This window comes from Anabrus simplex, chromosome 3, assembly GCF_040414725.1.
Source record: "Anabrus simplex isolate iqAnaSimp1 chromosome 3, ASM4041472v1, whole genome shotgun sequence".
NCBI lineage: Eukaryota > Metazoa > Arthropoda > Insecta > Orthoptera > Tettigoniidae > Anabrus > Anabrus simplex.
In genome coordinates, this window is record NC_090267.1 from 28,851,077 (window position 1) to 28,868,921 (window position 17,845).

Consider the following 17,845-nt stretch of genomic DNA (forward strand, 5'->3'; position numbering starts at 1 on the left):
GCCGGTCAGAATACAGAGCTTATGGGACAACAACCCACTCTGCATCTACCGACCTGACAACTGAGCAGCTCACATTGTGAATTGTGAGCTCAAGAACATCAATGTGGTTTTCTTAACGGCGAAATGTCTGGCTCTATGCCTAAGTGGTTAGCGTGCTGGCCTTTGATCGCAGGGGTCCCGGGTTCGATTCCCGGCAGGGTCTGTAATTTTAACCATAATTGGTTAACTTCGCTGACACAGGGGCTGGGTGTATGTGTCGTCTTCGTCATCATTTCATCTTCATCACGACGCGCAGGTCACCTACGGGAGTCAAATCAAAAGAACTGCATCAGGCGAGCCGAACTTGTCCTCGGACACTCCTGGCACTAAGAGCCATACGCCATTTAATTTTTTACCGGCAAATTCATGAATTCAATGCGATCAAGGAATCATTCGCACCATGAAAGCGTGTTATCGATATGAAATGCGCAGAAGAATCCTAGAAAACATAGAGGACTCACTTAAAACTAGTGCCAGTACCCTTGCCAAAACAACCAGCCTTCTCAATGCCCTGCATCTTTTAGCCATGTCATGGGATAATGTCTCAGGACGTACAATGAGGAACTCTTTCCCACATGGGGGATTTTTAAGATTTACCAGAAGTAAAGGACAATGTTGAACTTTGTTCAACACACTTAACGGAATAGGAATTTCGGGAATGTGTGAACACTGATGAGGGCATCATTACTGATGCAAAACAACAACAACAACAACAACAACAGAAGACGACATATGTGAAGCAGTTACTTCTGCAGAATTAGATATGAGAGGTGAAGAACACGGAGCAGAAGATAGCGATGCTGATCGTGCCGAAACTTCCCGAACACCTACGAATGCTGAAATGCGACAGGCACTAGATATCTTGCGACGAGGTAGGTCAGTGGACTTCCAAAAACATCATGAATATGAAAGATTCAATAATGGACTTTTGAGAGACAACCAGAGGCAAACAACATTATTAGAGACTATTTTACGTAGCTGAAAACAGTTAACATTATTGCAGTGCTGTGTACCGGTATCTGATTCATTGAGGTGCATGTAGGTTCGTTCGTTCGTAATCTGCTTACCCTCCAGGGTCGGTTTTTCCCTCGGACTCAGCGAGGGATCCCACCTCTACCGCCTCAAGGGCAGTGTCCTGGAGCTTTAGACTTTGGGTCGGGGATACAACTGGGGAGAATGACCAGTAACTCGCCCAGGCGGCCTCACCTGCTATGCTGAACAGGGTCCTAGTGGAAGGATGGGAAGATTGGATTGGACAGGCAAGGAAGAGGGAAGGAAGCGGCCGTGGCCTTCAGTGAGGTACCATCCCGGCATTTGCCTGGAGGAGAAGTGGGAAACCACGGAAAACCACTTCCAGGATGGCTGAGGTAGGAATCGAACCCTCCTTTACTCAGTTGACCTCCCGAGGCTGAGTTGACCTCGTTCCAGCCCTCGTACCACTTTTCAAATTTCGTGGCAGAGCCGGGAATCGAACCCGGACCTCTGGAGGTGGCAGCTAATCACGAGTGCATGTAGGTTATGAACTAATACAGTAGACTACCTATCAATTTTTATTTTTCGGCTACTGTTATCAAGTTATCTGCGTCTCAGAGTGATCATAATAAGCGGCGTCCACTGTATATTTAGCATTTTTGTTTAAATTGAGACGTCGTTTGCAACAAGGTAGATGTTATCTGCGTCGCATTTCAAACAAAAATACTTTTGTAGATTTAGATATTTTTCTTTCTTTGCCTGAAGCGGATAGTCTAAAAGACGTGATGCTGTACCAACGTACGCCGACCGACACCGGAAAGCATGCTAATACCTCGTTTGCCTTGTTTTTCTAGGAAAACAGAGTGAAAATTCCACCTCAGGGCTATGATACTCAATGAATATATACAGAGTTAAAGTATCTACTGTAGGTCTGTCAGTCTGCTGTATTGTCCCTAATCGCTTTTTGAGAAGTTTAATATCAGTAATACTGTAATACTCGCTACCAATTTCTAAAATGCGTAAGTCATATTTTGCCTTTTTAGGACACATTTTATACTTATTTAGGACATAAAGTTCCGAACCCCAGAGATGACTCTGCTTTTTGCCTATTTAAGATTATTTTCTCTTCTTTACCAGGGTGTTTCATGTACATGTGCTGTGTAATTATTACTGGCGTTACTTCATGCTTTGAAAACGATTAAACAGATAGGAATTGCACCCAGGTTCTCAAATTACATATCCACTGATTGTTAAATAACTAATTACTCGTATACTCTGACATCCATCAGTCCATGAGCACGTCATTAATTAATTAATTAATTTATTTATTTATTGTGCTTCAGGCGGGTGTAAACCTAATGATGTGAAACACACATTAGATAAAAACAAATATCAAATCAAAATTATATTGTCACCTATGAACGTCCTTGTAAAATAGTCATAAATGTAATAAAACTACATTTTTCCTCAGTAGCATAATATTACAAATAATCAGTTGCATATGCACATAGTGTAACAAGGTATTTAGAATATTAAAATTGAACTGATTTAATAACGGCTTTAAACCCGTGGTAGTGATGTTGCCGAAGATAATAATGATGATGGGGTAAATGGCATTCCTGGAAACTAGAAAGTGAACTAGATTTATGGGCTTAATAACAGTCAGCAATGTGGGATTTTAACTTAGAAGAGGAAACGATTAAATTATTTATTTACATTATTTTACAATGGAAGAATATATAGTTCCAAATATATCTAGTCTGTACTCATTGCTATATTTATTAAATATTTTCATTGAGTTTAACACTGGTGAATTACTATGTTGTTGGGTTCTTGATCTACAGCAGTAGAAAGTAACATGTTTTGGGCGTGTAGATAGATTAGGGACAGACAAGGTGAACAGAGAGAGCAATTTAGAAATACCAATAAGATGGTTATATAATTTGTATACAAATAGAAGAACTGCAATTACTCGTCTTTTCGCTAAGGACTTATAGCCAAGTTGATTCATTAAGTCATCATAAGAATCAAATTCGGGGTAATTATAATTACTAATAAATACTAATAATAACTGAAAACTAATAATTATTACTTATTTTGTACGTAAGGTACGTAAGAAATTTGTTTTGCACCATTTCAACTTGTCCGCCTCTGTGGTGTAGTGGTTGGTGTGATTAGCTGCCACCCCTGGAGGCCCGGGTTCGATTCCCGGCTCTGTCACGAAATTTGAAAAGTGGTATGAGGGCTGGAACGGGGTCCACTCAGCCTCGGGAGGTCAAATGAGTAGAGGTGGGTTAGATTCCTACCTCAGCCATCCTGGAAGTGGTTTTCCGTGGTTTCCCACTTCTCCTCCAGGCAAATGCCGGGATGGTAGCCAACTTAAGGCCACGGCCGCTTCCTTTCCTCTTCCTTGTCTATGACTTCCAATCATCCCATCTCCCACCAAGGCCCCTGTTCAGCATAGCAGGTTAGGCCTCCTCGGCGAGGTACTGGTCATCCTCCCCAGTTGTATCCCCGACCCAGAGTCTGAAGCTCCAGGATACTGCACTTGAGGCGGTAGAGGTGGGATCCCTCGCTGAGTCCGAGGGAAAAACCAACCCTGGAGGGTAAACAGATTGTTTTCTTATAGTTTAAAGCTGAGATTCCAAATGAGCGGTGCATATTCTAGCCAACTTCTTACTGTAAAGGACTCGCCTCATCGCCGATATATCTCCAAGATATGTAAAAATGGTGCACACGCACAACTTCCATCTTCTCTCCTACTCGCATCGGCCGCTGATAGTCAACTAACTGTTGTCAGCTGATATCCTGATGACGTCACACACTACGCGGATGGACAGGTGTTTCTACTGGTGCATGCTCCCGTAATTTCCTTCCTTTCATCCCCTTATTTTTTCCCCTCTGAACAATAGTATATATTTGCGGCTTCGGCCATAGCCTGTTGAGAAGGATTTCAAGCCTGTGTACATTAGCACATTGAATGTTTTCGGCCACACAAGAATGGAACAGAGCCATTATTGGGAACGAAGCGGCCGTGGCCTTAATTAAGGTACAGACTGGTGTGAAAATGGTAAACTACGGAAAAAACACATTTAGGGCTGCCGATGGTGAAATTCGAACCCACCATATCCCGAATGCAAGCTCACAGGTACGCGACCCTAACCGCACGGCCGACTCGTTCGGTGTCTACGTAAAATCATCCTATAACAAAAGCAGTGAAAAACGATAACAGCGAGAATTGAACTACCACTGCTTGGCCAGTGACCAATAGTTACAATACAGATATACACTAGTATCCAAAAGTTAAGCATAAGTTACGAGCAAGCAGGGCAACAGGAAATAGACCGCAAATCGCACGACATATGCACCCACCAACCTTACGTGTTCGCTCTATGTAGGAAAGGAGTGTTGTCGGCTTGACTAGCGGTGTAACCGCAAGGTAAACACAGCCAGTGACTGCGCCCCATATTTCGTCAGTCGTGTTTGCCTTGTTATAGTGTGCGGACTGTAGCCTCGTGGTCAACGTGACAACATAATGGCGCAACGACACCATTTGCACCCCGTTTTGCAGGTTAGAATACTCGGCCGCGTGGAAGCCAGCCAGACAGAGACCGAAGTCGCCGTATCCGTGAATGTGCCACTTCATTTCCAGCCTTTGGAGACGATTTCGAGACACAGGAGATGTTAGTCGTAAGCCAGTACCAGATCGACCAACGGTAACCACCCCACAGCAGGACCGATATCTGGTCTTAACCACCCGACGAAATCGGAGTGCACCTGCAAGACAATTGTCGGCGGAGCTTGCAGACGCCTCAGAGGTTGCCGGCAAACTGTGTACCGGAGGCTCAGAACAGCAGGGCTGTTTGCCCGACGTCCAGCGGTGTGCGTCCAGCTCAATCCAGCACAGAGACGGGCCCGTTTAATGTGGAGCCGTCAACATCGAAACTGTTACATGAATGAATGGAGGCATGTCCCCTTCACAGACGAATCCCGCTTCAGTTTTCAGAACGATTCCCGTCGCACATTAGTCTGGAGAGAACCAGGTAGCCGATAGAACCACAGGAACATCGTGGAACGGGACCAGTATGGCGGTGGTGGCGTCATGATATGGAGCGGCATCATGTTGAATGGCCATACGGACCTGCACATCTTCATGCGTGATCCAAGGAACACTGTTAACGCTCGGAGATACAGGGATGAGTTATTGAGACCACATATTCGACTCTTCAGAGTTGCAGTTGGTCCAGACTTCCTCTTAATGGACGATGATGCCCGACCGCACCACGTGCTCTGGGGGATGAATTTCTGGCTGGGTAAGACATTCATCGCATGGACTGGCCAGCAAGGTCTGCGGATCTGAATCCTATAGAACATGCCTGAGATGAATTGGGGAGGCGAATTGCATCCCGTCAGCCTCCACCAAGGACCCCTCAAGATCTTCGCATTGCCCTTTCGGAGACTGCCACAAGAGCTCTTGGACCATCCGATACAGAGCATGCCACGTCGCTGCAAAGTGGATGTGGCTGTCAGGGGTAACGATACACACTATTAATAGCATATTTTGTTGTGGAAGACATTGCCAAATTTTGTTAGTTGTTGTCAAAGGTGTACCTTAGCTATAAGAACCGTTCTGACACGGATTTTGTTCAAGTGGTGTGTGAGTCAGCTTCCGTTTGTTCCGCAATCTGTCTGACATTCCTATCAGCCGATATGGCCTCGTTTAGTGATTATGCTTAACTTTTGGACACTAGTGTATAATGCCCTTCGCTCGTTTTGTGTATAATGACAAATTACACAATCCCATCCCTGATACATAGTATTCTACATTTTACATTAACGCTGTAGCTCTTTATAGCAGGTGGTCGTGCAGCCCCGTATTTTCTACGTATAAGTGTCCCGCATGCAATAGTGATGAACGGGATGCCTGCTATCTGATTTACAAAGGAGCGCTACAATGTGCTATAAATTTTGGATGTTATACAAATAAGAGCAGTCGTTTTATTACAAACGTTCAGTAACAGGGTGCGTTTGTAAATACGTCAAAAATGCGAAAAAAAAAAAGATTAATAACTCATTAATTTATACACGCACGGACATTCCACTCTACCAAAGAGTTGCTTGTGTGTCCCTTGAACGATTCATTAGCTCTTAATTACAACTCTATTCGGCGAAATACGTGCATAGAAGGCAAGCGGCTCTTTGGAATGGAAACACTTGGTTTAATTATACTTTCACTTGAGCAAACACTCGCAGTACCGGTCTCTACCTTCCCACTCCTAGCCCTTTCCTATCCCATCGTGGCCATAAGTCCTATCCGTGTCGGTGCGACGTAAAGCAAACTTTTTAAAAAAGTACTTGGGAACTCCTCTGCATCGTCTGCCAGCTTCGGCTACATCCCGAGCAAATTCTCAATAGATTAAAAATATGTCTGTGTATTCGTCATTGTTGAACACACTGATCATTATCGATATGTTGGCAGCAACTGTACCAAGTACTAGCCTACTACTAAAGGTTCAAAAAAAAAACCCACCGAGCTCGATAGCTGCAGTCGTCTAAGTGCGGCCAGTATCCAGTATTCGGGAGCTAGTAGGTTCGAACCCCACTGTCGGCAGCCCTGAAAATGGTTTTCCGTGGTTTACCATTTTCACACCAGGCAAATGCTGGGGCTGTACCTTAATTAAGGCCACGGCCGCTTCCCTCCCACTCCTAGCCCTTTCCTGTCCCATCGTCGCCATAAGACCTATCTGTGTCGGTGCGACGTAAAGCAACTAGCAAAAAGAAAAAAAGAAAGGTTCAAAAAACGAGGCTTTTTAACGCAAATGGGGCGCATTACACGTATAGCGCAGAGGAACAGGCAGTGAGTGCCCGTCCGGTTGTTATCTCTTCGTATTCAAGCGTAACCTACCGGAAGGGAGGTAAACAATTTCTAAGGGGACGCCGGGCCTTCTAGACGGTAACTCCACCTCTCAGGCCAGGGAGATGTGATATGGTGAAGCAGATGTTCGGAGAAGATGAGAGTTTGGTAGCCGTGGCCTAATACTAGGAAGTGTCCCGGCATTCGCCTTACTGCAGGAGAACGGAAAACCACGGAAAACCATTCTGAGGACAGCCGATGGTGGAGACCAGCCCCTCTTCGTCTCCTTGATTGGTCGCTCGGAGTGCAGAGCTGTCGGACTTTGGAGAAGCCGTGGCCACTTGCAGCTGCCGACCTCTTCTAATGACTACAGTGTGTGCCAAAAGTGTGCATTCAATTGCAAACCTCTCCGCAGTGTTCATATGGAATGACGCTGCTGATGGTGATTCGTTCATCGCAGACACGTTAACCCTTGAGCGGAGTTTTTGGTGTTATTCGAGTGGAGTAGGCTGTGTGCCCGCTCCGAGTTTCATCCTCTCCGTTCCTACTATTGTATCCCGTCATTCATTTCATCTCATTAACTCCTCTGATGACACTGACGTCAAAAAGAGCATCCGGACGTAAAAACTTGCTACGAATGATGCAAGTGTAATGGACTAGTATAACTTGGAAACAAGTCTCTAACCCATGGGTAAATAATAGAAATACAGTTTAGAGCTCGATCTGTCTGTCTGTTAGGTCATCAGCCCAGAGGCTGGTTCGATCCTCAAATAGCATCACCAAAGGCTATGCAGTTATAGGGAAACCACAAAAACCAATGGCAGTACTAAGATGAGGCGTGCTGGGCAAGATGAGGAGTGAGGTAGTTTGCCATTGCTTTCCTCACTGGGCCAGACAGTGCTATTGTAGCACAACTAACCCTATGAGCAACACCTTTCAGGACACTCAGACACACTGGTTGTGCTCTGAATGTCATTACTCAGCACCACCCATACCCTAGCAGCTTCCATATTGTCACAGCCATGGATGAGACTGGGACTTCAGTGGAAGCTACACTTTGCTCTGGCCTGTGCCAAGAGATGGATGCAAAAGTACTGTATCCATCAAGAAATGACAGCAGGCAGAGAGCTCGATATTTGGTACTTAATAATAAAGGAAAACATCTTGAAGAAGGAAAGGAAGATCTTGAGGAAAATTTTGGGCCCAGAGAAGAAAGAAGAAGGGTGTAGACTCAAATCACGCAAAGCTACGGAAAGACTGTCCAACCTTGCCGCAGACGTCAGGAAACGAAGACTGAAATTCTATGGACACGTTTACAGACTATCGTCTTCAAGACTAACCCACAAGATTTTGACATATACTGAAAACTGAAGAACGTACCATGGATACAAGATGTTAAAAATGATCTGGAAAAGGACCAGATAGAAACATCAGAAATAATGGACAGAAACATTTACCGTCACAAGATAAATAGGTGGGTAGTGAAGCCAGAGAATGAAATCCCTAAAAGATCAGGAACTAAGTGGTCAGAAGAAAGAAAATAGGCACAAAGTGAAAGAATGAAAGCAATACGGTCTGTTAGAAAGGCGAATTATAAATGTAATGCGTGAACCAACAGGGTCCATACGCAAATAATAATAATAATAATAATAATAATAATAATAATAATATGACTTGTGAGGTGTGACAATGAAGCTTTTTGCATTTATTAGTATTAGTATTTGCGTAGTTATGTCCATTATAAATCGCGATAATGTTATTTGTGAGGTTATGTCATGAAACATCTGCTGTATGAATATTAATATGAGTTTATTTAATGTAGGAACACGTAATTAATAGTGTATAATTAATTATTACCTGTTCATATGATGTATAAATCCAAAGCAATGTTGTGTAACGCACGCACAACGTATCTTTGGTACCAGAGAGTTACCGTACACGAAATTCCATTCATTGTAAATAGGTTATTGGAGACTCTCAAATTACGAGAAAGTATGTTGTGTCATATTCTTCTAGAAGCCTGGCCAGGCAATGTATATAAAGAGACAGTATTGGGAGTTGAGTAGAGTTGTTAACGGGAGTTGTCCGTGAAACTCGTGTACTCATGTTGTGATTCTGTTGACATGCTTCTGTGCCAGTCAATTGTTTGTCCAGATGGCGGTTCATTAGTACACGTGTGTGTAATATGTATATAGTCTATAATTTGTCAATAAAATAGTGTACATAATTGACGGCGTTTAGTGTGTGAGTCTTTGCAGTAACATCAAGGTTCATCTCACTTCATACCCCAGCCCGTAGAGAAACAGGAGAAGGATCAGACACACGCACTTGTGGAGTAAAACGAGACGTTGACGTGCAGGCAACCTAGGTTGGACAAGTTAGACGAGGCCGTCTTTACACCTCATAAGAACGCCAGCACGTAAAATGTTGTCCCAGTTTTACGACCGAATGGCTTTCCTAATGCCAACCACATGCGAAGGTATTAAAAGAAACAAAAACACCCAGTCCCCGAATCAGGGCACTTAACCAGACGCAGTTAAAATCCTTAACCAGGCTTGGAAGTTAAGCCACGATCCTCTGAACCGAAGGTCATGACGTTGAACAATTTACCAATCCTCCTTCTTCTTCTTCTTCTTCTTCTTCTTCTTCTTCTTCTACTTCTTCTTCTTCTTTTTCTTCCTGTTCTTGAAATCTATATACAGGATGAACCGAAATTCAGCGCGACTCCTCACATGCCGGCAATAAAAAATGTCTCTCACAAAAGTTTGTCCTGCGAGTATATCTGGCAGAAGAAGGACGGTCAAGAGTGACAATCTGGCAGCACTGTAACCACGTGTAAGGTTACTACCTTTGTTAGCACAAAACAGTCGTGCTGTACCGCTGGTGCAGTGGACAGAGTTTTGAATTAGCGCGCAGGAGGTCGAGGGGTCGATCCTAGGTTGTGGCGTATGGTTTTTTATTTCGTAAATGTAGTCCAGTCCGCCTCTGTGGTGTAGTGGTTAGTGTGATTAGCTGCCACCCCCGGAGGCCCGGGTTCGATTCCAGGCTCTGCCACGAAATTTGAAAAGTGGTATGAGGGCTGGAACGGGGTCCACTCAGCCTCGGGAGGTCAACTGACTAGAGGTTGGTGCGATTCCCACCTCAGCCATCCTGGAAGTGGTCTTCTGTGGTTCCCACTTCTCCTCCAGGCCAATGCCGGGATGGTACCTAACTTAAGGCCACGGCTGCTTCCTTCCCTCTTCCTTGTCTATCCCTTCTGATCTTCCCATCCCTCACCAAGGCCCCTGTTCAGCATAGCAGGTAAGGCCGCCTGGGCGAGTTACTGGTCCCCCTCCCCAGTTCTATCCCCGACCCAAAGACTAAAGCTCCAGGACACTGCCCTTGAGGCGGTAGAAGTAGGATCCCTCGCTGAGTCCGAGGGAAAAACCGACCCTGGAGGGTAAACAGATTAAGAGAAAAGTAGTCCAGGTGGTATGGTATCTGGCATCTTAATCGTCAACAGTGACTGCAGCGGGTCCTCTAGAAACCATTTGCACTTACATACTACGATCCTAGAAATGAACAAACAGACGTTTTCATTGGTCAACTTTGAAAGACGCCCTCTCCAGGATCGAACTTTCGACCTCCTGCATGCTAACCCAAAACTCTATTCACTGCACCAAATGCACAGCACCACTAATACGTTCTGACAGGGGTAGTTACCATACACGTGGTAACAGTATTGCCAGATTGCCACCCTTCAACGTTCTTTTTCTTCCGGATTTACTCGCAGGACGAACTTTCTTGGGAGACATTTTTTTATTGCTGGCATGTGAGGAGTCGCGCTGTGAAGCCCGAGTGCGCGAATTTCGGTTCATTCTGTATATAAAATAACTTGTACTGATTGACTGAATCATCATCGGTGAGCCAAAACTACTGGACATAAGGAAATTAAATTTTGGGGACACATTTATATTACGGTATACGGTATAGGTAAGGGAGGCTGTACCTTAATTAAGGCCACGGCTGATTTCTTCCCACTTCTAAACTCTTCCTATCCCATCGTCGCCATAAAACCTGTCTGTGTCCATGGGACGTAAAGCAAATGTTAGAAAAAGATAGGATTTTTGGATATTCAGTCGCTAAGAAAGTGAAAACGGGGCGGGAGTGAATTTTAAAATGAGTATATTTGTACTTCAAAAACTTTCTTTCTTTCTTAATCGGCTTACCCTCCAGGGCTGGTTGTTCCCTCGGACTCAACGAGGGATACCACCTCTACCGCCTCAAGGGCAGTGTCCTGGAGCGTGAGACATTGTGTCGAAGGATACAATTGGGGAGAATGACCAGTACCTCGTCCAGGCAGCCTTACCTGCTGTGCTGAACAGGGGCCTTGGTGAGGGATGGGAAGATCAGAAGGGATAGACAAGGAAGAGGGAAGGAAGCAGCCGTGGCCTTAAGTTGAGTACCATCCCGGCATTTGCCTGGAGCAGAAGTGGGAAACCACGGAAAACCACTTCCAGGATGGCTGAGGTGGAAATCGAACCCACCTCCACTCAGTTGACCTCCCGAGGCTGAGTGGACCCCGTTCCAGCCCTCGTGCCGCTTTTCAAATTTCATGGCAGAGCCGGGAATCCAACCCAGGCTCCGGGGGTGGCAGCTAATCACACTAACCACTACACCACAGAGGCGGATTCTTTAAAAACTTAACAGTTTAAAGACGTGAAAACTGCTACATGGAATCTTATTAAAAATAAAGAAACAAGTATCTTTTTTTTTTTTTTCTTTCGGAAAGTCCACTTAACGACGGTTGAAAATGAGTGAAGAAAGAGCTGAATTCTTCATATGAGGATACTTATATCTCAAAAACTGAAGATGTTACACACGTGGAAATAGGTATTTGGAATCTCTTTTAAAAATAAAGATATATGTATCTTTTTTGTTTTCGACTTGAGAGAGGACTGTTTCTCGCATGTTCCAGTCAGCTCTGTCAATAGCCTGGTCATCTTAGCCCCAAAAGGCAATACCACAAACGTGGTTTACAAAGAGGTTCCGGGTTAAATGAAACTCAATTTTTCGTGAGCTTTTGTACTTTAGGAATTTTTTTGCAAGTTGCTTTACGTCGCACCATGCCGGCCCCGTTGTGTAGGGGTAGCGTGCCTGCCTGTTAACCGGAGGCCCCGGGTTCGATTACCAGCCAGGACAGGGATTTTTACCTGGACCTGAGGGCTGGTTCGAGGTCCACTCATCCTGCGTGATTAGAATTGAGGAGCTATCTGACGGTGAGATAGCGGCCCCGGTCTAGGAAGCCAGGAATAACGGCCGAGAGGATTTGTCGTGCTGACCTCGTAATCTGCAGGCCTTCGGGCTGAGCAGCGGTCGCTTGGTAGGCCAAGGCCCTTCAAGGGCTGTAGTGCCATGGGGTTTGGTTTTATACGTCGCACCGACACATACAGGTCTTATTGCGACAATGGGACAGGAATGGGAAGGAAGTAGCCGTGGCCTTAATTAAGGTACAGCCCCGGCATTTTCCTGGTGTGAAAATGGGAAGGTACGGAAAACCATCTTCAGGGCTGCCGACAGAGTGGTTCGAACCCACTATCTCTCGAATAGGCCTACTGGATACTAGCCGCATTTAAGCGACTGCAGCTATCGAGCTCGGTACATTAGGGAATTTTAGATAATGTGCAGTACCGAGGAGCAATTATTTTTATCCAATTACGAAATCCACGGGACTAAGGCCAGGGGTAACAGCTAGTCATGAATATAACATAATGAATGCACATCTTACTTGAATATCATCAACTCGACAAGGAGACTTCTTTGACTGATTATGATGCACTTGGGTACCCCTGTAGTCCCACTAGATGCCATGATGAGGGCTGTCTTGTCCTCAAGATCTGTTAATTCATTGACCTTGAAGTCCTGTTGAACCTCATGCCTCAGAAACTTCTGCCAACTGGAAGAATTTTCTCCAAGAACGACGACTTCGGTGTGGAGATGTAGCGTTGACAGCACGGATCGTATGAGTTCCTGAGTATCAGGTACCGTAAAGATGATCACTGGTTTGAGGAGCGACAGAATACTTGTGAAGTCATCTGGAAAAATTTGGAACGACTTATATCAGTGCACGACTCAATAATTGAAGGGATTATTTCCAAAGTGAAGCATCTCCAATAAATGAAAGTTGTCAGAAAAAGCAATTTTTAAAGAATGGATTTCTAATAAGATAGGATATTTCATTTCTTCTATGCAGCTACAGTGCATGAGTTTCAACAAAATATGCTTGACGTGGTGGCTAAAATCCTAGTGCAAAGAATACCATGAAAATGGGGAAGAGGGTCTTGGATTTACTTCACTTTGGAACTAGAGGAGGGGGCTGGTAATGCAAATTATGCTGTATTTATTCACAAATTTTGAATATTTTTTGCTATTTGCTTTACGTCATACTGACAGATAGGTCTTATGGCGACGATGGGACAGGAAAGGCCTAGGAATAGGAAGTGGCCGTGGCCTTAATTAAGGTACAGCCCCAGCATTTGCCTGGTGTGAAAATGGGAATCCACGGGAAACCATTTTCAGGGTTGCCGATAGTGGGATTCGAACCTACAATCTTCCGGATACGAGCTCGCAGCTGCGCCCCCCTAACCGCACGGACAACTCGCCCGGTAATTTATGAATTTCAAAATGCTTACAATATGAATAGAAAATAAAAATTCCTACAATGCAGAAGAACATAAAAATAATTTAGCAAAACCTAACATATGACTGGTATGTGTCTTTTCACGAGAGTTTAATCCTGATGTAAACATGGTTATGACCACATCTCCGCCAAAGAGAGAGTTGTGATCCGATAAATTCCTTATTTTTGTTTCATTTATTTACTTTTGTCCATTGACGATTACTACACGAATGGTTAGTCACCGCCGTCTCGATCCTCCTGCTCTATGCAACGCTTTCTGCGAGTAGGCTGCGTCAAAAATTGTCCGCTAGATGGCAGGCATAGACGCACAAAGTTCTTCCTTTCTTAATCGGTTCACCATCCAGGGTAGGTGTTTCTTTAGGACTCAGCGAGGGATCCCTCCTCTACCGTCTCAAGGGCAGTGTCCTGGAGCGTTAGACTTTGGGTCTGGGGATACAACTGAGAAGGAGGACCAGTACCTCGCCCAGGTGGCCTCACCTGCTATGCTGAACAGGGGACTTGTGGGGGATGGGAAGATTGAAAGGGATACACAGGGAAGGAAGCGGCCGTGGCCATAAGTTAGGTACCATCCCGGCATTTGCCTGGAGGAGAAGTGGAAAACCACGGAATATCACTTCGAGGATGGTTGAGGTGTGAATCGAACCCACCTCTACTCAATTGACCACAGAGGCTGATACAAAGTTCTTAACGCATTATTATGACCTCAGCCTACAAAACCCTATGCAGTATAGTCATATGTTCACTGAAGTTCGTAAATTACATCCGTAATATTAAATATCTGTAATGTTACCCGTATTAAGTCGTAGTTGGCCCCTTCATGTCAAAATTTTCAGATTTTCCTGGACGAAGGCTTGGAGTGATACACCGATCGGCTAACATTTTGTGTTCTTGCCGACGCAATATCAGTTAATAGACGTCTTACGAACTTGGTTAGGAATATATCACTAACGAACACTCATTACAATCATCGCGGGCCTTGGCTAACTTACGACCTGTTTTAGCTGGTTACCTCACCACTTTTCGGCTTATTTATAACATTGAGTCACTACAAATCTAAATCAAATCCCTCTGACCGGCCGAGTTGGCCGTGCGGTTAGGGGCGCGCCGTTGTGAGGTTGCATCCGGGAGATTGTGGGTTCGAACCCCACTGTCGGCAGCCCTGAAGGTACTCTTTCGTGGTTTCCCTTTTTCACACCAGGGAAATGCTGGGGCTGTACCTTAATTAAGGCCACTGGGCCTTCCTTCCCACTTCTAGCCCATTCCTATCCCTTCGTCGTCATAAGATCTGTCTGTGTCGGTACGACGTAAAGCCAACTGTAAAAAAGAGAAAGCCTGTGAAAAGGCACGTTTGTTAAGAAATGAAGCTCCCCCCCCCCCTGACACTTTTTCTCCTCTTCAAAATTACAAAAAATTAGTTAATTAACAATTTTAGAAAAGAGGGGATTTCTTTCCTGACATGGGGGTAAATTTTTCCCTCCATGACAGATCGTTTTTCCCCGCCCGTGTACGTGATGGACATTGTCCGACGCATTGGCATTTCACGGAAACAGATGAGTAGAAGGGTATAGTTTTCGCCCTGGGACTCTCATGTACTCGCTTTGCTGTGGACGGTGCGCCGGGATTGTTCGCTTTCGAGAGGACTCTGGAGGCGTCTCCTTTCTCGAAACATCCAGATGTGGCGAATCCAGCTATGTAAGACAGGTGAGACTTACCAGTGGAGATGAGTGGAGTTGAGGTCTGTGGGTGACGAGTCGAGTTTAGTGTAAACTCTGTCAGGAGAAGGCAGTCTGCGGAGTGTTCCGTCCGAGGAACTGAGTGTTCGTTCTGTCGCCATGGAGAAGTTTCTCGGGCCAGCCGCTGTGTATTGAACGTCGGGTTCTGGAGGGGCTTTGGACAAAACACTGGGTATCAGCATGGAGCGGTGAACGAAGACTAGAGTGTGAGCGCAGACAGTGTACCGTGAGACTGTCGAGTTTAGGTTTTAAGTGTCAGCCGAGGAAATATGAGTATGAGCATAGAGAGAGCGCTAACTAGTGTAATTGTATATACTGTGTCGTGTAAGCAGGGGCTACATGGCCGGGGGCGGTAAATGCGTGCTCGGTTCGCCCGGAAGGACGTGGGTTCGAATCCCCGCCAGGAAGTCGTAAAATTTAAGAAACGAGGTTTCCACTTCCGGAGGTGCATATGGCCCTGAGGTTCACTCAGCCTACACCAAAAATGAGTACCAGGTTAATTCCTGGGGGCAAAGGCGGCCGGGCGTGGAGCTAACCATTCTACCCCATCACGTGCCGAGGTTAACAATGGTGGAAGGCTTTACCTTCCACTCCTCCAAGGGCCTTCATGGCCTGTACGGAGGTGACTTTGCTTTGCTTTGCTTAAAGTAAATGCTACCAGTTTTTGTGCTTATTTACCCATTAGCTCTTTGAGTCATGCTGGTATGAAACATATACCACCTTTTTAATTCGTTCTGAGGACGCAGCATGATGGTAAATTTTCTTTTCTTACAAGTTGCTTTACGTCGCACTGAGGCCTCGATACCTAATACCATTGGGGTCAGAAGAGAACAAGAGCTGACCAAGGGAGGTCGGATAGTACAGATGAAAGTGAGGAGCCTGGCACAAGTAAGTGGAAGCAATTCCAGGACTCAGCTGGAGGCCCCGTCGTCGCCAATCCACCCTCCCAAGTTCAGAACCCCTGAGGCCCCTTTTATGAAAGGCAGGGGATATCTTGGGTGTTATTTTACCGCCCCCATCCACACGGGGGCTCGACCTAATGAACTGAGAGTCTGTTGAGTCACGATCATGATGAGTTTTACGGACACACTTTGGCGTTACACACGAAACGTAAACAACGGGATAAATTGAAGACAAGTGACTGTCGAACTCATTACTGCCTTCTAAATACTGCTTTGAATCACTTTCGAGGGGAATAATATCGAGAAAAACGAGCGCAATAAACCGCGGTTACGAAAAGAAGAATTACACAGGTTAGATGGCAATACCACGGTAAGAGTTTTACCGCGGTTTCGTAACGCCTGATATTTATTGATAATGGTGAACTCTGGGCGAATATCTTTCACAACTTTCCACTAGATGCCGTCTGGTACCTATCTGTTACTCATATTCGGAATTCCCTACGCCACGTGACAGGTACAGGTTTTTACTGCTGTGACACGACATGCTAGGTTCTTCTACAACTGCCTCAGCGTGAGGATCCACTGTGGTTCTATTGGCACCGAGTATGTAACCCGTATCAAAAAACGTGACGTGCACTGCATATAAGTGTGGTTAGTAAGACTCCTAAATGGAAGCATATTAGGCTTTCTTCATTCAAGCATTCTGTGAAATAGATGCTCTTTTCAAAAATCCACAAGCAGGCAAGCAACTCATTGTTGAAAGCATCGAATTAAGTAATTTAATAGATATATATTTACCAGATATTGTAATAGGAGTTGAATAAAGGCTGAGAAATGATATAATGGATTCTCACGGAACTGGAGTGTGTATCGTAGAGATAGGATAGGAATGGTAGAAGGGGGAGTATTCATTTTGGTGTAAGCTACGAAAAAGTAAAAGATGTCAAATACGAAATTCTAGGGGTAAGGCTCATCTCTAAAGATAATAAGCAACTTTACGTCTTTTGGAGTGTACAGACCAGGAGACGGTAGCGCAGATGCTGATTCAGAATTATTTGATAAGATAATCAGCTATGTGGGAAACGATAAGGAAAGGAACCTGATCGTAGCGGGTGATCTCAATTTACCAAATGTCAATTGGGAAGGTAATGCGAACGACAGGAAGCATGAACAACAAATGGCAAATAAGTTAATATAGGAAGGCCACCTGGTTCAAAAAGTGATGGAACCAACTAGAGGGAAGAATATTCTAGATGTGGTGCTGGTACAACCAGACGAGTTCTATAGAGAAACCTAAGTAATAGATGGCATTAGTGATCACGAAGCTGTTTTTGTGGTAATTAAAAATAAACGTGAAAGAAACGAAGAGATCAAAATTAGGACTATTAGGCAGTACCATATGGCTGATAAAACAGGCACGAGGGAGTTTATTGTGATCAGTGGAAAACGGTAAATAAAAATGTAAACAGACTCTGGGGTGAATTTAAAGCAATTGTTGAGGAATGTGAAAACAGGTTTGTGCCTTTAAAGGTGGTAAGGAATGGTAAAGATCCACCATATTATAAAGGGAAGTAAAGAGATTAAGAAGGAAGTGTAGGTTGGAAAGAAATAGAGTTAGAAATGGCTGTGGAAGTAAGCAGAAATTGAAGTTAATTCCTAGGAAATT

The 17,845-nt window shown here is 44.7% G+C and overlaps 1 protein-coding gene across 1 annotated transcript in view; it reads right to left on the reverse strand.

The window, feature by feature from the left end:
• LOC136866969 (luciferin 4-monooxygenase) overlaps window positions 1-17,845 on the reverse strand; it is a 132,622-nt gene that overhangs the window by 91,548 nt on the left and 23,229 nt on the right. Inside the window, exon 4 of the mRNA XM_067144059.2 lies at window positions 12,633-12,939. Coding sequence (XP_067000160.2) covers window positions 12,633-12,939 — 307 coding nt within the window. The remainder of the gene's footprint in view (window positions 1-12,632; window positions 12,940-17,845) is intronic.